General features: G+C 60.6%; 2 protein-coding genes across 4 annotated transcripts; one reads left to right on the top strand and one right to left on the bottom strand.

Moving 5' to 3' along the window:
• Positions 1-1,890: 1,890 nt before the first annotated feature.
• HOOK2 (hook microtubule tethering protein 2) lies at positions 1,891-13,855 on the top strand. 3 transcript variants are annotated; one of them, XM_062178820.1, is made up of 22 exons: positions 1,891-2,233; positions 2,939-3,024; positions 3,119-3,191; positions 3,972-4,022; positions 4,101-4,233; positions 4,358-4,425; positions 5,092-5,154; positions 5,346-5,426; positions 5,519-5,718; positions 5,820-5,960; positions 6,451-6,652; positions 6,898-7,008; positions 7,098-7,188; positions 7,356-7,425; positions 7,738-7,875; positions 7,978-8,065; positions 8,302-8,336; positions 11,431-11,513; positions 11,608-11,711; positions 11,937-12,047; positions 13,205-13,276; positions 13,367-13,855. In XM_062178820.1, the coding sequence occupies exons 1-22, from the start codon at positions 2,189-2,191 to the stop codon at positions 13,517-13,519; spliced, it is 2,199 nt and encodes a 732-aa protein (XP_062034804.1). In that variant the 5' UTR covers positions 1,891-2,188; the 3' UTR covers positions 13,520-13,855. The 3 variants fall into 3 exon arrangements, with proteins under 3 accessions (XP_062034804.1, XP_062034805.1, XP_062034803.1); XM_062178821.1 differs by lacking the exon at positions 1,891-2,233 and adding an exon at positions 2,303-2,428 and having other exon boundaries at positions 11,611-11,711; positions 13,367-13,854; XM_062178819.1 differs by lacking the exon at positions 1,891-2,233 and adding an exon at positions 2,303-2,428 and having other exon boundaries at positions 13,367-13,853.
• Positions 13,856-15,761: 1,906 nt separating this feature from the next.
• On the bottom strand, positions 15,762-19,510 carry BEST2 (bestrophin 2). The gene is made up of 9 exons (XM_062178854.1): positions 19,359-19,510; positions 19,178-19,272; positions 17,996-18,229; positions 17,708-17,862; positions 17,314-17,391; positions 17,048-17,200; positions 16,854-16,934; positions 16,494-16,648; positions 15,762-16,215 (listed from the first exon to the last, which is right to left on the bottom strand). Exons 1-9 carry the CDS (start codon positions 19,508-19,510, stop codon positions 15,762-15,764), a joined length of 1,557 nt encoding a protein of 518 aa, XP_062034838.1.

Below are 19,510 nucleotides of genomic sequence, written 5' to 3'. Positions count from 1 at the left end.
CCAGTACCTCTGCAATAAGCTCACACACACACACACACACACACAGAGCCTGTTGCACAAACCCGAGGGCCCCAAGACATAGGGCACATATGTCTGTGCACACCTGATCCCAGATCCACCCACACCTCCACAAACACAAGCACACTTCCCGTGGGAGTGGGCACACACACACACACACTCAGGAGCAGGGCAGGAGACCTGAGCTCCTGGGAGCATCTTGGATGTAGGCAGCTTGCTAGGGTCTACCCCGTGGTTGTGAACAATCAGGAGGGGGAGGGGAAGGGGTGCTGCCCTCCAGCTGTGGGACCCAGGGTCTCCATCCCCCACTGCCGATGTGGCTGGGTCCCTGCCCAGATGTGAACGCCGGAGGGGGCCGGCCGGGGTCCAGCTGTGGCCGCAGGGAGGGGCTGAGTCACCCGCTTCCCAGCAGTACAACCCAGGCTGGGCCCAGCTGTTCCTGGAAACAGATGGGAGGGGGTGGGGTGGGGTCCCCAAACCAGCTGGGGGGCTGCTGGCCCAGACCTGCAGGCTGGCTGGCGCGGTGTTCTCTGTCCCTACAAACGGCTGAGCCCAGGGACCTGGGTGGGGGGGCTCCCTCCCGCCCACCTCCAACAGGGGTTTGTGTCTTTCCAGAGGGTGGGTGCCCCATTTGCTGACCCGAGGCTCCTTAGGAGGGGTCCCCCGAAGGTGGGATTCTTTGCTGACCCAAATGGCAGGCTGTGGCTCCTCCCCCAAACTGCAGGCATGTGGCTCCCTAAGCATTTGAGGGGGGACCACCCATAACATCACACCAACCTTGGCACAATTTAAAGCCATTTCTCAAATATTTGGATCCCTAGCTTTTCCCTAACATCCTGATCACCCCCCTGTGGCCCCACCCACCAATATTTGACACTGTCCAACCCCATCCCTGGCTCCTTCCTGGTTCACCTCCCACTGCTACCCAGGGCACGGTGGTCTTGCTTCTCCGCCCCCCCCCCCCTCTGTCTTGCCCCATTCCAGGACCCTCTTCCCCGGTATGGGTGCAGGATGGTGGGGGGCGGGGGAGGCAGCCGCTGCTGTTCCCACGCCCGCCCTCCGGAAGACAGTCCAGGCCGGAAGCCCGAGCTACTGGCTTCGTCTCCCCCCCCACACTGCCCCCCCCACCCGCCACCTCCCCACCCGCTCCCAAGGGCTGGACTTTGGAAAAACAACACGCGAGGAGGTTGTGGGGGTGTGGAACAGCCTCCGGGCCCCCACCCCCGCCCCCAGGCCGAACGGCTGAGCGCCCGATTGGGCTGGGCCCGGCTGTCTGGGTGCTGAGTGACTGTGTCCGTGCCAAGTGGGCGTGGAGAGCCGGGGGTGGGGGTGGGGGAGGGGACGCTGCTGGTCACCGTGCCCACTCCACTCCGATCCGAGTGGACGGCGCGTCCCTCCTCTCCCTGCGGTTACAGCTAATAACCTCTAATTACTGCACCAGACTCCGCCCGCCCGCCCGCGGGGGAGGGAAGGGCTGCCCGGGAACCCTAGGGTCAGAGGCCACTGGCCAGGAGGGGCTTTTGGAGGGCCCCTGCCCTCAAAGCCGCGTCCCTCGTGGAGTCCGTGTATTATGTAAGAGGTGATCAGGGCAGGGGCCGCCTACGGCGCGCTCCAGGCTTGGAATTGGATGGTGCACCCCGACTGTGGTCGCTTTCCTTCGAGCCCCCCCCCCCCCCCAGCCGCCTCTGCCTGCGAGCCCCAGCGGGATCTGGGGGGTGGGCGCGCCTGCTCCCTGTCGCTGGCCCTGTCCCCGCGACGTGCGCGCCCCCTGGTGGGCTGCAAGCGCCGCGCGGCCTTGGCCGGGTCCCGGGTTCCCTCAAGGGGAAGCCGGAGTCAGACTGGGCAAATGTTTGTGTCCACCCTCCTAGGACGTGCGTCCGGCTGACCCTTCCTGTCCGAGGGCCCCCGTGTCCCCAGGATCCCTCCTTCAAGTCCATAGAATGTTCTGGCTCACCCCTCCCCCCGTACGGATCAAGGTGGTTGAGATCTCTGATCACAAAGGGATGAGACAAGAAATGTCAGCCGCAGGAGAGCACGCGAATGCGCCTGTATCAGAGGAAGACGCGTCAACCCCAAAAGTGAGGGGAGTCACCCTCGGCAATACGCAACCGTGGGCCAGACTGACCCCTAGCGGCGAGGGGCGAGAGCCTGCTCGCTGCCCGGATCCAAGATGGCGGGGCTGGAGACAAGAGCGGGCGTCCGGAAGCGATCACGTGTGAGGGGCGGGGCCTGCGCCGAGGGGGCGGGGCGGGGCGGCGCTCTAGGCCGAGCGGGAGGTCGGGGCTGCGGGCGCTCGCTGGTGGCGGACCCGGAGGCGGCTGCGGCGCGGGGGCTCGTTGGCCCGGGTCGAATCCGATCGGGAGCCATGAGCGTGGACAAGGCCGAGCTATGCGGGCCTCTGCTCACCTGGGTAGGTCGGGGGGCGGGGCTGGGGACAGGTGTGCGCCCACTCGCCTGGGACCCCTCTGGCCCTTAACTTGGTCAGCGCCTCCGGCCTGGGGCTGGAAGGAGGAAGGGGTTGGCGGCGGCTGGGCCGTTGGACTCTGGCCTGAGCACCCGCCCCCATCACGTGGCAGAAGGAACAGGTGAGGCCCCGCCCCCATGGCTGGCTCACGTGGGCTGATGGCACAGGTGAGCTGGCCTGGTCACGTGGTGCCTGTGGGGCCCAGGTGACTGGTGCCGCCCTGGCCTGATCGCGCCGGGTTTACTGAGCAGAGGTGAGGTGAGACCACGCCCCCTTTGGGCTCAGGTGCTCCGGAGCTGATCTGTGAAGCCACAGGCCAGCTTCCCCCACCCCAGCCGTGTGAGATTCCTGCTGGCTGAAAAAGTGCAAAACGGGAGTGGGACTGGTGGGGGGGGTTCCCCCCCACCAGGGTCCCGACTCTGTTCCCATTCATTTGCCTTTCGTTTTCCTGGCCAGTTACAGACATTCCAAGTTCCAACCCCCTGTGCCAGCCCCCAGGATCTGAGCAGTGGCCTGGCTATAGCGCACGTGTTACATCAGATGTGAGTTGGGTTGAGCAGGGAGCCCCCACCCCCGGCCAGAAGGGTCCCCCAGCCAGATCATCCCACCTGCTTGTCCCTTCTCCTCCACCCCCAGAGACCCCTCCTGGTTCAACGAGGCATGGCTCCGGGATATCTTAGAGGACCCAGATCCCAACTGGAGGCTGAAGGTGACGACAGGTGGACTCATAACTAAGGGAACAGCCCGAGAAGGGTTAGGTTGACACCGGTGGACAGAGAGACAGGTGTCTGGGGCTCAAGGAACCATTGCTCTTGGTCTCGTTCTGACGATGTGGAAACAAAATCGAGCTGCACGCGCAAACGTACAAAAATCAACTCCCGATAGGAGGCAGCTGGACCGACTGCCACGTGCTATTGGGAGGATCAGCATTCTGGGTGCAGGGACTGGGATATGCAAAGCCCCTGGGCTGGAGGAAATTAGCTGTGGGGTCAGAAGAGAGATCTAAAGGGACAGACTTGTGGGATGTGAGGTCATAGGGGCCTTGGCAGTGTGTGGGGGTGTGTGTGTGTGGATTCTATTTTAAGTAAGGTGGAAAGTCACAGAAGGGTTAGAGCCCAGGAAAGATTTCCATTCTCCAAGGCTCCCTCTGGCTGCCTGGCAGGGGAATAGCGTTTGAATACAGGCAGGAGAGGACCCGTGATCCGGGGCCAAGAGGTGGCAAATGGGCAGGTGCAGAGAAGTGGTTGGCCTGCCACAAAGATGATCAGATGGTCAAAAGAAAGAAAGAAAAGAAAAAGGTCAACCCGCCAGCCAGACGGGGGAGGCAGGGGTCTCTCCAAGGGGAGGAGACATTGGAAGAAAGAATGACTCTAAACAGAATAAAATGCGCAGGGCTGAGAAAGGAGGCGCAGTGGACAGACTTGGAGTGGGGTGGGGGGGCGCCCCTGTGGACCCCTTTGTACACAGCTGCTTGCCCGTCTGTCCCCAGATCAGCAACCTGAAGAGCATCTTAGAGAGCGTGGTGGAATACTCCCAAGATGTAAGCAGCTCGGGGTGTGGTGGGGAGAAGGGGGGGGGGCCATGAGCCCCTGGCACCCCCTCCTCACCTCGTCCTCAGGTGCTGGGCCATCCCGTGTCAGAGCAGCACCTGCCCAGCGTGAACCTCATTGGAGAGTTCTCCGATCCCGCCGAACTCGGCAGGCTGCTCCAACTGGTGCTGGGCTGTGCCATCAGTTGTGAGAAAAAGCAGGGTATGTGTGTGTGTGTGTGTGGGGGGGTTCAGGGGGTCCCCAGGGTAGTCCCCTGAGGAAGTCCTTATTCCTCCTCCTGCCTGCCCCGGCCCCCTCCCTCCCATCTTGACCCCTCCCCCTCCAGAGCATATCCAGAGAATCATGACCCTGGAGGAATCCGTTCAGCACGTGGTGATGGAGGCCATCCAAGAGGTGGGAGCGGGTGCCCCCGTGTGGCGGCGATCGGGCAGCGGCCGGGCGGGGGCACTGCTCCCCTGGTGAGGGCTGGGGCTCTGCCTGGAAGTCAGCTGGCCAGACCCCTCCAGGATCTGCCAGCTCCAAGTCACAATCTAGCCGGCTCCACAGATTGCACCACTGTCTGCGCTCCAGGCTGGAGGGCAGCCCCGAGGGTTCTCAGACAGAAGTGCCCTTGGGCGGGTTTTGTGGCACAGCGGGTTATAGGCCGCTGCCTGGGGCATCTGCATCCCATATCCCAACGGCAGTGCAAGTCCTGGCTCCTCTGCTGCTTCCGGCGGCAGCTTCCTGCTAACGCGCCTGGGAAAGCAGTAGAAGATGGCCCAAGTCCTTGGGGTCCCTGCCACCCACGTGGGAGACCCAGATGGAGCTCCAGGCTCCTGGCTTCAGCCTGGCCCAGCCCTGGCTGTTGTAAGCATTTGGGAGAGTGAACTGGCAGGTGGAAGATCTCTCTCTCTCTCTGCCTTTCAAGTAAATAAATAAGTAATCTCTTAAAAAAAAAAAAAGTGACCTTGAAGACAGGAGAGTGGAAAGGTTCTCTCGCTGAGTCATAGAAGCCCTGAAGCCTGTCCAAAGAGACCCCAGCTCATTACACTGCTTTTTCTCTATGCCCCTCCCCCCCAGCTCATGACCAGAGATGCTCCCGACTCTCTGTCCCCAGAGACCTACGGCAACTTTGATACCCAGGTGAGGGGTGGGAAGCAACCTTGCGAGAGGTCCCAAGGTCATGACTACCACCTCCATCCTATTCTAGACTGTTCCATCGCCAAGACCCCCAAAGCGCCCACATCAGCCTGTGCTGGGAGGGCCCTTGGGGGGTCCTGGCTTTCTCTTAACATCCTGAGGGGTCCCTCCCTTCCTCCGCTCCCCCTACCTAGTCCCGCAGGTACTACTTCCTGAGCGAGGAGGCTGAGGAAGGAGATGAAATACGGCAGCACTGTCTGGACCTGGAACGACAGGTGGGGCTGGGCTAGGGGGTGCCGGCGGGTCTACAGGTGCACCTGGGTCGGGGTCACCTCAACTCTTATGTATCTCGGTGCTCTGCCCGCAGCTGGTGCTCCTGTCGGAGGAGAAACAGAGTCTGGCGCAGGAGAATGCGGTGCTGCGACAGCAGGCGGGCCGGCCAGCGGCGGGGGCGGAGGCAGCGGCGGGGGCGGCGACAGCGTCCGAGGGCGCTCCCCCGGGTCTCACCAGCAAGAAGCTGCTGTTGCTGCAGTCCCAGTTGGAGCAGCTCCAAGAGGAGAACTTCAGGTGTGGCTCGGTGGGGCTGGGGTCCACACAAGGGTGTAGGCGGGGCGGGGTGGCCAGGGAGGCTCCTTCATTCACGTACCCCACCCCCACCCCCACCCCAGGCTCGAGAGCAGTCGGGAAGATGATCGGCAGCGCTGTGCCGAACTGGAGCGGGAGGTGGCGGAGTTGCAGCAGCGGAACCAGGCGCTGACCAGCCTGGCCCAGGAGGCGCAGGCCCTAAAGGATGAAATGGATGAGCTGCGGTAAGGGGGCCTGGTGCCCTCTGATGCCGGACCCCCGTGTTACCCCCTCCCCCGCCCTGATTCCCAAGAAACTCCCAGAATGAGCTCCAGAGCCCACCGCGCCATCCTGAACCCCACGATACCCTCCAGGCCCCTCCCCCCACCATCTTGAAACCCAGGATATCTATGGGTGTCTAGACACCCCCCCCCCGATACACAGTGTCCCCTGTCACTCCCATATGAGGCTTCTAGGACCCCCTAGCACCACCACCCCCAGCAAACACGACAGCCCCCTCCCCCACAGTGTTCTGTGTCCCCATAAGCCCACTAAGGATCGAAGATTATACCCCCAAGCTGATCATGGCTGTCATGCCCCCCCTCCATGCCCCCACACCAACCAGAGCTAACTCCACCCCCTGCCCTGAGGACCCCACTTCCCAGGCGACCGGCCCCTGGCTGCTCCTGTTCCCCAGCCCTCTGTCTCCCCCGTCCTCCTCCCTCCCTCCTCCAGGCAGTCCTCCGAGCGAGCTGGGCAGTTGGAGGCCACGCTGAACAGCTGCCGGCGCCGCCTGGGGGAGCTGCGGGAGCTGCGGCGCCAGGTGCGGCAGCTGGAAGAATGCAACGCGGGCCATGCGGAGCGCACGCGGCAGCTGGAGGATGAGCTACGCCGGGCCGGCTCGCTGCGCGCCCAGCTTGAGGCCCAGAGACGACAGGTGCAGCTGGCTGATGGAGTCTGTGGCAGGGATGCCTGGGGTCGGGGTGGGCGGAGCTGGGTGCCCTGAGCCCCTCCCGCATTTACAAATATGATGTCTATAAGTCTTGCCCCTTAGGTCCACCCCTCCCTCCCTGGTTTTGAGTCTAGCAGCCTTTCCCTTCCCCTTAAAGCCCCGCCCCTCCATGTCCTTGGCCCCGCCCCTTCACCCAGTACACGCCCTCCCTCCGATTCCGCCCGGTTCAGGTGCAGGAGCTGCAGGCCCAGCGGCAGGAGGAGTCCATGAAGGCAGAGAAGTGGGTATTCGAGTACCGCAACCTGGAGGAAAAGTACGAGTCGGTGACGAAGGAGAAGGAGGTGAGGCTGGGGTCCTGCGGCCCGAGCCCCGCCCCTCCCAGGACAGCCCTTCCCTTTCCTGGCCTCACCTGGCCCCCCCATCTCTGCAGCGGCTGCTGGCGGAGCGAGACTCCCTGCGGGAAGCCAACGAGGAGCTGCGTTGTGCCCAGCTGCAGCCCCGGGGGTTGCAGACCCAGGCTGGTGAGCTGGGGGGCCCAGTCGAGGAGCGTTGTGGCCTAGGGGTGGAAGGGGGGGAGGGGAAGCTGAACTTGAACCCCCAAAAAGGACCCCTGGAAAGAGGACCTCCCCCCTGCCCCCCGCCGTGAGATCTCAGGCGGCGAGCTGAGGGCTTTCTTTGCATCCCCCAGACCCTTCCCTGGACCCCACGCCGCCAGCTCTGGAAAACTTAGCAGCTGAGATTCTACCTGCGGAGCTCAGGTGTCCTGGGGTGGGGGTGGGCGCGTGACTCAGAATCTGGCCTGCTCACCTCCCACCAGCCTTGTGGTTTTTTGGTTTTGCTTCCAAAGTCCTAGCTGGGGCCCTTAGTCCCTTCCCATGCACCCCCGCCACCCTATACACTTGGACTTCTGCCCCAAGGTCCAGCCCCAGCCTCAGTAATAGCCCTAAATGCCCCGCTCAGAGTAATTCTCCTACCCCAGCCTCTTCCTTCCCCTACCTGCCTGCACCCAGCCATCACCCTGCCGAGCAGCCCCGCAATCCTGCTCACTCCTGCCTCTCCCGCCCGGGCAGGGAGACCCTCGTGCACCTGCAGCTAGAGAATAAGCGGTTGTGCCAGCAGGAGGCGGCCGACCGCGAGCGGCAGGAGGAGCTGCAGCGCCACCTAGAGGAGGCCAACCGCGCGCGCCACGCGCTGGAGACACAGCAGCGGTGAGAGCCTATCTTCGGGGTGTGGTGGGTGGGGGTGTCCCAACGTGGTGCGTGGAGGGTCTGGGGGTGCTCGCAGGCTCTCAGGCGCCTCCACGCCCGCAGACTGGGCCAGCAGCAGGTGTCGGAGCTGCGGGGCCAGGTGGAGGATCTGCAGAGGGCCCTACAGGAACAGGGCGGGAAGACGGAGGATGTGAGTGCCCGCCTCCTCTCTGCCCAACCCTCCCGTGCGTGCCCCGCTCACCTACCCTCCCAAGTAACCCTTCTTTCAATGCTTTGTGCTGCGCTTGTCTGGGGCAGGCCATTGTGAGTATACCGGGCTAGGGAGGCACCTGGCACTCACTGCGGGGAGGGGGTCAGCTCTGGGGTCCCTACCCTTCTCTCCCCACCCCCCGCGCCCCAACTCACCTCCTAAACTTTCTCTTCCAGTCTACCTTGTTGAAGAGGAAGTTAGAGGAACACTTGTAAGTCACAGAGCAGAGATCGCTCCTGCGGGGAATGGGGTGCTGGGACGCAGGGGTGGGGGATGGGGTTGGGGAGGGGTCCCTTGAGGAGCTGCTGAAGGAGGAGGGAGGACACCAAGACACAGACCTAGGGCATGGTTTTGGCAGGGTCTCCTAGGCCAAGGCAATGGGTGTGGACTGTTTGTTGGGAACGGCAGGCAACCATAGAGGGGTTGTAGGCTAGGCCCTTTGCTTGTTTTTCTTTATTTGAAAGGCAGAGAGAGAGACAGACAGGGAGGGAGATCTTCCACCTGCCGCTTCACTCCCCCCAAGTGCCTGAAATAGCCAGTGCTGGGCCAGGCCAAAGGCAGGAGCCAGGCAGCCAACGTTGGGACACAGTGAGTTAAGCTTGTGTGTGTGTCCCCGGCTGCTCCACTTCTGATCCAGGTTTCTGCTGATGTGCCTGGGAAGGCAGTGAGTACTCGGGCCCCTGCCACTCACATGGGAGACCCAGTAGAGTTCCTGGCTCCTAAGTTTGGCCCAGCCCTGGCTGTTGGGGGGCATTTGGGAAGTAAACCAGCGGATGGAAGATTCTCTCTCTCTCTCTCTCTCTCTCTCTCTCTTTCTGTTGCTCTACTTTAAAATAAACAATTTATAAAAAAGAAAAAGAAAACCCAGCAGTCAGGAACTCAATCCTGGTCTCCCACACACGTGGAAGGGACCCAGGGCTTGAAGCCTGCCGCCTCTCGTGGTGCACACCTGCCGGATTGGAAGTGGAGGAGCTGGAATTGGAACCAGACACTGTGTGTGATATGGCGATGTGGATGTCCCAAATGGTGGTTTAACCTCTGTGCCACACACTATCCCCTAAATTAAAAAAATTTTAACACAAGAATTGTACCTACGTACGGGGGTGCACCATAATATTTCATCCCATGTATACAATGCGGAATAAGCAGATCAGAATAAGTGCCAGGCCGGTGCTGCGGCTCACTTGGCTATTCCTCCACCTGCAGTGCCAGCACCGGGTTCTAGTCCCAGTCGGGGTGCCAGATTCTGTCCCAGTTTCTCCTCTTCCAGTCCAGCTCTCTACTGTGCCCCGGGAGTGCAGTGGAGGATGGTCCAGGTGCTTGGGCCCTGCACCCCATGGGATACCAGGAGAAGCACCTGGCTCCTGGCTTCAGGCTGGCGCAGTGCACCGGCTGTGGCGGCCATCGGGGGGGTGAACCAATGGAAGGAAGACCTTTCTCTCTGTCTCTCTCTCTCTCACTGTCTAACTCTGCCTGTCAAAAAAAAAAAAAAAAAAAGTGCCATATCCGTCACATTAAACATTCATCTTTTCGGGCCTGGCGCTGTGGTATAACAGGTTAAGCCACCACCGGCAGTGCTGGCATCCCAAATGGGTGCCGGTTCCAGTGCCGGCTGATCCACTTCCGATCCAGCTCCCTGCTAATGCACCTAGGAAAGCAGTGGAATATGGGCCAAATACTTGGGTCCCTACCACCCATGTGGGAGACCAGGCTGGAGTTCCTGGCTCCTGGCTTCTGCTTGGGCCAGCCCTGGCCGTTGCAGCCATTTGAGGAGTGAACCAGGGGTTGGAAGATTCTCTCTGTCTCTGTCCTTCTCTCTGTAACTCTGCCTTTCAAGTAAATAAATACATCTTTACAAGGGAAAAAAAAAACCTTTGCAATTTCAAATGATACATCCAAATGTAACCTTGTCTGTACCTCCTTTTGTTTGTGGGCGGATCTATGACAAAAGTAGAATTGGTGGCTCAAGGAACATGCATTTAGAATTTCAGTAGACATGGCCAAAGATTTCTTTTCTTTTCTTTTTTTTAAGGTTCATTTTATTGAAGCTGGCATTATGGTACAATGGGTTAAGCTACCGCCTGCAGTGTCAACATCCCTTGTGGTTGCCAGTTCGAGTCCCAGGTGCTCCTCTTCCAATCCAGCTCCCTGCTAATGAGCCTGGGAAAGCAGTGGAAGAAGGCCCAGGTGCTTGGGCCCCTGCACTCATGTGGGAGACCCAGAAGAAGCTCCTGGCTCCTGGCTCCTGGCTCCGGCCTGGCCCAGCCCAGCCATTGCAGCCAACTGGGAAGTGAACCAGCAGATGGAAGACCTCTCTTTTCCTCTCTCTCTCTCCCTCTCTGTAACTATGCCTTTCAAACAAATACATCTTTTATTTTCTTTTTTTTTTTTTTTTTAAAGATTTATTTATGTACCTGAAAGAGCTACACAGAGAGAGAAGGAGAGGCAGAGAGAGAGGGAGAGGTCTTCCATCTGCTGGTTCACTCCCCAGTTGGCTGCAATGGCTGTAGCTGTGCCAATTTGAAGCCTGGAGCCAGGAGCTTCTTCCAGGTCTCCCACGTGGGTGCAGGAGTCCAAGGGCTTGGACCATCTTCCATTGCTTTCACAGGCCACAGCAGAGAGCTGGATCGGAAGTGGAGCAGCTGGGACTCAAACCAACGCTCATATGGGAGCTGCAGGCGGCAGCTTTATTTGCTATGCTACAGCGCCGGCTCCATAAATATCTTCTTTTTAAAAAATATTTTGTTTATTTTGAAAGGCAGAGTTAGAGAGAGAGAGGGAGGGAGAGAGAGAAAGATCTTCCATCAACTGGTTCACTCCCCACATAGCTGCAATGGCTTGGTCCAGCCCCAGAGCCCTGACCTCCATCTGGTTCTCCCACGTGGGTGGCAGGGGTCCAAGCACTTGGGCCATCTTTCTGCTGCTTCCCCAGGTACATTAGCAGGGAGCTGGATCGGAAGTGGGGCAGCTGGGACTCGAACCTGTGCTCCTATGGATGCTGTAGCAGCGCCTTAACTTGCTATGCCACAGGGCTGGCACTTTTGTCCTAAGACTTTTGGGTTTCTAGAAAGATCTCTGGTTGCTGGGTGGAGAATGGATGAGGGGTTGAAAGCAGGAGAGGCTGCTAGGGTTGATGGTGGGTGGACAGGCTTTTGAGGGGTGGGGGTAGGAGGAGGGCAGGGATCTCCTGCAGGGCCAGGGGCCAGGGCACTCAGTCCCCTAGGGATGAGGGGGCAGGCAGAGCGATCCCTGCGGCTGATCCCGGGGCTCAGCCTGCTCTGCCGTCCCCACGTGCGCTGGCGCAGGCAGAAGCTGCATGAGGCGGACCTGGAGCTGCAACGGAAGCGAGAGTACATCGAGGAACTGGAGCCGCCGGCCGACAGCAGCAGTAAGCGGGGCCCCGGTGCACAAGGGAGGGCGGGCAGAGCCCAGAGACAGGAGCCTGGCTTGCGGCTGACCGCCTCCCGCCCTGGTGCCCCCAGCAGCGCGGCGCATTGAGGAGCTACAGTATAGCCTACAGAAAAAAGACGCCGACTTGCGGGCCATGGAGGAGCGGTACCGCCGCTACGTGGACAAGGCGCGCACGGTGCGGATGCTGTGGGGGTGGGGTGGGGGCGGGGGTGGAGTCTCCCGCAGAGCCCCCCCCCCCTTCACCTGCACCTGCTGCTCCTCCCCTCCGGGCGCACAGTTCTGTAAACTGCCACCCCTCCCCACCACGGGAACAGGTGGTCAAATGTGAATGCATTCCAGAATGTCCAAGGGGTGGGGCGGGGCCAAGATCACCTGGCCTGTGACTCCGCCCCACCCATAGGTCATGCAGGCCCTGGAACCTAAGCAGAGGCCCCCTGCGGGGCCGCCCCCAGAGCTGCACACCCTGAGGTCACAGCTCCGGGATCGAGACGTCCGAATCCGGCACCTGGAGGTGGGTCTACCTGTCTTGGCACTGCCCTCCCACCCCCAGCATGTTCAGCCCCTCATTCATTTCTCTGGGGGACGGCATTATGGCACAGATTAATTCATGGCCTGTGGCACCAGCATCCAATAGGGGTGCTGGTTCAAGTCCCAGCTGCTCCACTTCTGATCCAGCTCCCTGCTAATGTGCTTGGGAAAGCAGTGGAAGATGGCCCAAGTCCTTGGGCCCCTGCACCTGCATGGGAGACCTGGAAGAAGCTCCTGGCTCTTGGCTTTGACCTGGGTCAGCCCTGGCCATTGCGGCCATTTAGGGAGTGACCCAGCAATTGGAAGATCTCTCTCTTTCTCTCTCTTCTCTCTCTCCCTCTCACTCTTCCTCTCTCTCTCTCCCCCGCTCCTCCTTCTGTGACTCTGCCTTTCAAATAAGTAAATAAATCTTTAAAAAACTAAAAAGAAATTTTAAAAATTTTTTGAAAGATTTATTTATTTGAGAGGCAGAGTTACAGAGAGAGAGAGAGAGGCTAGAAATAGGGGTCTTCCATCTTCTTTAAATGGCCGCCACAGCCAGGGGTTGGCCGACCAGAAGCCAGGAGCCAGGAGCTTCTTCCAGGGCTCCCTCATGGGTGCAGGAGCCCAAGCACTTGGGCCATCTTCTACTGCCTTCCCAGGTGCATTAGCAGGGAGCTGGGTCAGAAGTGGAGCAGCCGGGACTCGAACCGGCGCCCAGATGGGGTGCTGGCATTGCAGGTAGCAACCTTTTGTCACAATGCTGGCCCCAGATATAAAACGATTTTAAAGATTTATTTATTTGAGAGGCGGAGTTACAGAGAGAGAGAGAGACAGGGGGAGACTAGAGATAGATATCTTCCATCCGCTGGTTCACTCCCCCCGAATGTCTGAAATAGTCAGGGCTGGGAACCAGGCTGAATTCAGGAGTCAGGAGCTCCATCCGGGTCTCCCACATGGGTGACAGGGCTCCAAGCACTTGAGCCGTCACCTGCTGCTTCCCGGGTGCATTAGCAGGGAGCGGGATGGGAAGTGGAGCAGCGGCACTGGGACCTGCACTCTGATACGGGCTGTGGGTTTCCCCAGTAGAGGCTTGACCTGCTGTGCCCGATGCCAGCCCCCTCCTCCCCCTAAGGCCCGTAACTCCTGTCTCCCTGGCAGATGGACTACGAGAAGAGCCGAAGCCAGCGAGAGCAGGAGGAGAAACTGCTCATCAGCGCCTGGTATAACATGGTGAGCGTGGCGTCACCATGCGTGCGTGCTGCGGCTGGGAGCGCTGACGTTACCTGCCCTCAGCGACACCTCTTCCCTCTGTCCATCCAGGGCATGGCCTTGCAGCAGCGTGCGGGGGAGGAGCGGGCACCCGCCCACGCCCAGTCCTTCCTGGCTCAGCAGCGTCTGGCCACCAACGCCCGCCGCGGACCCCTGGGACGCCTGGGGTCGCTGAGCCTACGCCCGGCCACTGACAAACACTGACACGCCTCGGGGCCTCTGCCTGCTGCCCGGGCCAGCCGGAGCTCGCCCTGTCCCGGGATTCCTCCCACTCCCATGGTGCCCAGCGCCCGGGCCTTGGCCAGCAGCTGCACCCGTGTCCGTCCTTTGGTGTGGGAAAGGAGGTGTGGCCCGGGATGGCCCTGTTCTCTGAAGCCGTGTGGTTTTTATCTTTGATTTTCTCTCTCGGGCGCTAACGTGCTGTCTGGGGAGAACGTGGTTTTCTATCAGAAAAAAAACAATAAAGACTTTGAACCTGCTCTGGCACCAAGGTGAAGGGGAGAAGTCGGGCCAGGGACTCCAGACTCTTTGAGATCATAACAGTATCTTGACTTGCATTCTTACTCAAGTGTGAGTGATTGCTAGCCCCCAGTGACAGGTGGGAATCATGTTTGTGTGTGTGTGTGTGTATGTGGTTTAATTTGGTGAAGATTTATTTGGGGGGCCAGTGTCCTGGTAAAGCCACCACCTGCAGGACTGGCATCCCACATTGGCACCAGTTCAAGTCCCGGCTGCTCCACTTCCGATCCAGCTCTCTGCCATGGCAAAGCAGCGGAGGATGGCCCAAGTCCTTGGGCCCATGCACCTGCGTGGGAGACCCGGATGAAGCTCTTGCCTACTGGCTTCAGCCTGACCCAGCTCCATCCACTGTGGCCATTTGGGGAGTGAACCAGTGAGTGGGAGCTGCCTCTCTGTCACTCCGCTTCTCAAAAAAAAAAAATATCTTTTAAAAAGTTTCCTTAAGAACTTATTTATTTTATTCATCTGAAGGAGTGACAACAGTGGAAGAGCTGACCTGACTCAGGTGTTCATCGGCGCCCTCTAGTGGCCCTTGTGGGAAGAACAAACCGGGTGGTGGTGGTTGGGGGAGGCTGGAATTGGAAGACCAGGACCCGGCTCATGAAGCCAGGTGAGCAGGTGCGGTGGCTGAGAATGAATGCTCTCTCGGCCAGGGCGGGGTGAGAAATGGCTGGATTCAGAGGCGCTAGGATTTGCTGCTGGGTTGATGGTGCAGGGAGGTGAGAGGCGTCAGTGACAGCCATTCAGCAGCTGGAAGACAAAGCTGACAGGGCATGGAAGGGACATATTGGAGGGAGTGCTCTGTTCCCAGTGCCTCAGACCTACCTGCACATGAGCGAGGCAGTTAGCAAGCTGGCAGGAGGGACTCCAGCAGGCACCAGCATGTGATTAAATTAAGATTCATCTGGAGGCTGGCGCTGTGGAGTAGCGGGTAAAGCCACTGTTTGTGGCGCTGGCATCCCATATGGGCGCCGGGTTGAGTCCTGGCTGCTCCACGTCTGATTCAGCTCCCAGCTCTGCCCACTGTGGCCATTTGGGGAGTGAGCAATTGGATGCAAGATCTCTCCCTCTCTCTCTAACTCTGCCTTTCAAATAAATAAATCTTTTTAAAAAAATGTTTTTCTCAAGAAACACCCACAAGAATTCCCAAATTCATTTTAAAAAAAGATTTATTTATTTGAAAGGCAGAGTTACAGAGAGGCAGAGAAAGAGAGAGAGAGAGAGAGGTCTTCCATCCGATGGTTCACTCCCCAAATGGCTACAGTGGCCAGAACTGGGCCAATCGAAAGCCAGGAGCCAGGAGCTTCTTCCGGTTCTCCCACGTAGGTGCAGGGGCCCAAGCACTTGGGCCATCTTCCACTGCTTTCCCAGGCCACAACAGAGAGCTGGATGGGAAGTGGAACAGCCGGGACTCGAACTGGCGCCCATGTGGGATGCCGGCACTGCAGGTGGCAGCTTTACCTGCTATGCCACAGCACTGGCCCCGTCCAAATCTTACTTTCTTAACGCTTGGGGGAAGTCACGCTAAGCACGTGTGAGTAAACACCGCTAAGAGTTTATTGAGTCCCTATTATCTAAACAATGCGTCCAAGAAGTCATCTCGTTTCAGCGTCCAGGAATCAGGCACATCTCCAAAGAAGAGGGCAGGACGCCCCCATCCCCTCGTGCCACGTGTGTGTTGGGGGAAGGGGGGTGCTGTCAGGCCGCAGGGGTTGGGACGTTGAGCTGGAGACTGAACAAGGCCTGCTCCAGGTTTGGAGAACCCGTGCTCTCAGCACATCACCAGATCCACGCAGGAAGCAGGCTCGGCCCAAAGTGAGCAGGTGCACCTGGCGCAGGCGCACAACGCTTAACTCAGACCTGGACAGCCGCCTGCAGGCTGTCTATTTTTTGGGGCGAGGGGAAGGGGGTCGGGGCCAGGGGGACCTCAGGCCAGAGTCTCCTCCTCTTCGCCAATAGGGCTGGGCAGCCAGGGCGGCGCCAGTCCCCGGGGCCCGGGGATGACCACGGAGGTGAAGGGCTCAGCAGCCGCGGCGATGGCAATGGTGGTGCCTGGTCCGGCTATGGGAGCAGGGGGCTCGGGACCCGCGGGGAGCTCGGGTTCCGGCTCACGCAGGCCCGGGTCGAGCAGCGGGTCCTCGCAGCTGCACTCGGGGCCCGCGCCGTCGGGGGCGCCGGCGCACGCGCAGCTGGCGGCCGTGGACGCCTCCGACACGCAGCTGTTCTTGCGGCGCAACAGCGATAGGCGCCGGCCCAGCAGGCCGCCTGCGGCCATGCCCGCGCCCGCCGGCAGGAGGCGCTGCAGGAAGTCGCCGTGCGCCTCGCCCAGCGGTCCGTCCACGCCGTCCTGTCGCTGGATCAGCATGTCCTCCTTGGCCAGCCTGCGGGACCCGCAGCGGGGGAGTAGGGGGGTCAGCGCCCCTCTCCTTGACCGACGAGGCGGGGTCTCCCCTGGCTCCGCCCATCCTCTTAAATCTCCCTTCCCCCTTTCCCCCACCAAGAGCCTGGCCTCATCCTTCCGACTTCTGGTCCCAGGCCTGGACCCTGCCCGCTTCCCAGTCCCCAATAAACCCTTCAACGCGACTTGCCCCGCGGAGCCCTAAGCCCTGCCCCTCCGCCAGGTGGGCCCGCCCCCCCCCCCCCCCCCGCGCCGGCTCACGCGATGTCGAAGGTGGAGCCCTGGAAAGAGGGCTGCTGAAGGAGAAAGGCAGTGGCCGCCGTGTAGGGAGCGCGCGCCTCCGCCGAGTCCCAGTACAAGTCCTTCTCCAGCACGGCCAGGTCGTCGTACATCTCGTCTACCGCCAGCATGGACACCTGCGTGGGGCGTGGGCGAGGCGGACACGCTGGGGCGGGGTGTGTGTGTGTGTCCACGCCTTCAGGGCCGAGTGACAGCGAGCAGGAGGGGTTGGGACGAGGCCCCGCCCCGCCCCGCCCCTGCCTCGGGGTGGGAGTAAGGGGATCAGAGCCAAGGATCCATTTGGAAGCTGTGGTGGGGGGTAGGGGTAGCAGGGACTCTTACCTGAAAGTTTCGGTCGATCAGAAAGTTTGTCTCAAAGTCATCATCGTCCTCCCCGAAAGGGTTGATGAGCTGCTCGGCGACCTGGGCGGGGGGCGGTTGGGGGGAGGAGGCAGGCAGGTGGAACCGAGAGCCCCCACCTGCCGCCTGCCTCTCCCGCCCACCAAGCCCTCCTCAGGTGGAGTCCAAGCCCCCACCTTGAGCCAGCCCGCGTAGAAGAAGAACTGCAGGAGAGTGAAGATGGGCAGATACAGGTCCAGGTTGTGGTCTTTGTAGCCACGGGTTGGGTCCAAGAACTGCCGGCCCACGACACAAGCCAGGAAGTAGCTGTACACCGCGATGGTCACCACCTGGTGGCCAGAGGTGGGGACAGTGGAGGAGGGGCAGGAGCAGAGGTGGTGATGGTTAGAGAAACGGAGGGCCGGGATCGGGAGTCACCGGGATGGGTCACGGTGGGGCTTACCTGGGTGTAGACGAGGGGAACACTAATCCAGTCATAGTGGAAGAGCATCCCGCACTTGCCCCGAAATGCATTCAGTTCCTGGGAGGGTGCACGTAGAGGTGAGTGGTGAAGCCACACCTGGAGCTCCAGGTGTGGGTACCTGGCATGCAGGTTGCAGAGTGTGCAGGTTTGGTGGTGGGTGTCACACCTGGCATGTGGGTATATCCTGTAGTTTGGGGCTGCCCCCCAACTCCCCCCTCCGACACACACACCCAGGGTGCTGGGAGACAGGTGTGCACCTGGGGGCTACCAAGTAAGGAGGTTTGGAATCTGTCTCACTGCAGGCCATAGTGACGTCCGTTTTTCCCAGGGGCTGTGCTAAGAGACGGACGCCCCCTCCCCGCAGCGGCCCCACCTCCAGGAGGAGCTTGAGAGCGCTGTTGTCTCGAATGCGACCCTCCCGCCGAGCTTGCGCCGCCAGGTTGGAGAACCACACGCAGGGGACCCAGTACTTGTTGTAGGACGAATTCAGGTTCTCGAACTTCTTGCGCTCCTCGCGGGTCATAAACCCTTGGTTGTGGGGGGGACAGACGGGGGTTGAGGATAGGTGCGGTGTCAGCGGTCCCTCGCCCCGCCCTCTGGCCCTCGGGGTCCGCCCCTGCCCTGCCTCCCAGGAGGTGTGTGTGTTGGGGGGGGTCCTCACCTGCCTCCACCACGTGGTCCATGGTGGGAAAGCGCTTGAACACCGCGGTGCTGACCGAACGCAGGATCAGCACCGCCGAGAGCCCCGCGTAGCGCATGAGCGTGCGCCGGTAGAGGCGGCCCCGGTCATCTGGCCCTTGCACTGTGCCCACCACCACGCACATGAGTGCATCGGGCAGCGGCATGCACAGGTATTGGTTCCACCAGCGGTGCACCACCAGCGTCACGTAGAAGCCTGCAGGGGTCAGGAGGGAGAGGAGAGGGGCTCAGCATGGTGGTGGTGGTGGTGGTGGGGATGGGGGGAACACCAGGGCCAGGAGTTCTTGGCCAGAGTGGGACAATGTAGGATTTGCATCAAGGATGCCCAAAGCAGGATAGTTTTGATCATGGGGGTCCCCCTGGGCTGGGGATCTTTGGGGGTTCAACCCTGACGACGGAGAAGACCAGAACACGCTGGGTCACCTTGGCTGTCACCCGGTGGGGCAGGGTTCCCAGTGTGGAGGTGGAGGCACAGAGTCCATGTTAGTGGGGACATGGGCCAGTTGTCACCCTGGGTCACCTGGCTGGGAGCAGGGAGACTGGAAACATGGTAGGGGGAGCGAGGGCTGGTTTTGTGGAGTTGCACCCCTGGGGACATCTGGGCAGGTTGTCACAGTAGCCACCCTGGACATCTGACCTAGGGCTTGGGCATAGGGTCTGTATCAGGGATGCATTCTGGTGGTGGTGAGAGGGAGCCTGGGGTCACACGAGGTCACTCGACACTAGGGGCTAGGGACTTGTCAGAGAAATGTCCCCCACAAGGGTGGGCATTGGGGCACAGTGCTTGGGACATCCCAAAGTCCCCCACATAGGAGCCCCAGTCCCTATTTCTCTGTTTCTCAGTCGATTCCCTACTAAAGGCACCTGCTGGGGAGGCAGCAGGTGATGCTCCAAGTACATGGGTCCCTGCCACCCGCGTATGGTTCACTTCCTCTCTCCGCTTTTCAAATAAATAAGTCTTTTTAAAGTCCTCCAGGAAGGCGGAGTTTTATGGGGTCCCTGGGGTGAGAGTGCCCTGGATCCAGAAAATTGGGGAGCTGTACGGTTTTGGGTTAGAGGGACAGGTCCCCGAGAGAGGCAGACTGATAAGGGGCCTGGGGTGGGAGTGGGGTTGGAGGGGTGGGGCTCCAGGACACAACCGCACCCAGCACGAAGGAGACGGGGATGAGGCTGGCGTACTGGTCGCAGTAAATAACGAGCTTCTCGAAGTAGGGCTTCTGGTCTTCGGTCAGCAGGAAACTGTGAGGGAGGGGAGGCGGTCAGGGTCCAGACTTTCTTCCCCGCCCACCGCCCACCGCGCCCGGCCCGCACTCCCCCCACCTCACCGGTAGGCGGCGCTCAGCGCCATGTACAGCCCGAGGAAGCAGAGCAGCTCCCTCCACAGGAGTTTGTAGATGCTTCCCCGCCACAGCAGCAGGAGCTTCCAGAAGCCCCCGAAGCGGGCGTTGGCCACTCGGGCGGTGTAAGTCACGGTCAT

The sequence above is a fragment of the Lepus europaeus genome, chromosome 20, assembly GCF_033115175.1.
Source record: "Lepus europaeus isolate LE1 chromosome 20, mLepTim1.pri, whole genome shotgun sequence".
Lineage (NCBI taxonomy): Eukaryota > Metazoa > Chordata > Mammalia > Lagomorpha > Leporidae > Lepus > Lepus europaeus.
The sequence above is the reverse complement of the archived record's forward strand: the minus strand, read 5'-3'. Positions and strand labels throughout refer to the sequence as shown.

Bases quoted from the DNA above. Each gene is read 5' to 3' on its own strand.
- BEST2 (XM_062178854.1), bottom strand. From the start codon at position 19,510: ATGACCGTGACTTACACCGCCCGAGTGGCCAACGCCCGCTTCGGGGGC. The intron at 17,392-17,707 runs GTGGGGCCGCTG...GCACCCTCCCAG, and splicing joins CTCTCAAGCTCCTCCTGGAG to GAACTGAATGCATTTCGGGG. The intron at 16,649-16,853 runs GTAAGAGTCCCT...CGCCCCACGCAG, and splicing joins TGATCGACCGAAACTTTCAG to GTGTCCATGCTGGCGGTAGA.
- HOOK2 (XM_062178820.1), top strand. From the start codon at position 2,189: ATGGCGGGGCTGGAGACAAGAGCGGGCGTCCGGAAGCGATCACGT. The intron at 8,066-8,301 runs GTGAGTGCCCGC...TTTCTCTTCCAG, and splicing joins AGGGCGGGAAGACGGAGGAT to TCTACCTTGTTGAAGAGGAA. The intron at 11,514-11,607 runs GTAAGCGGGGCC...TGGTGCCCCCAG, and splicing joins GCCGCCGGCCGACAGCAGCA to CAGCGCGGCGCATTGAGGAG.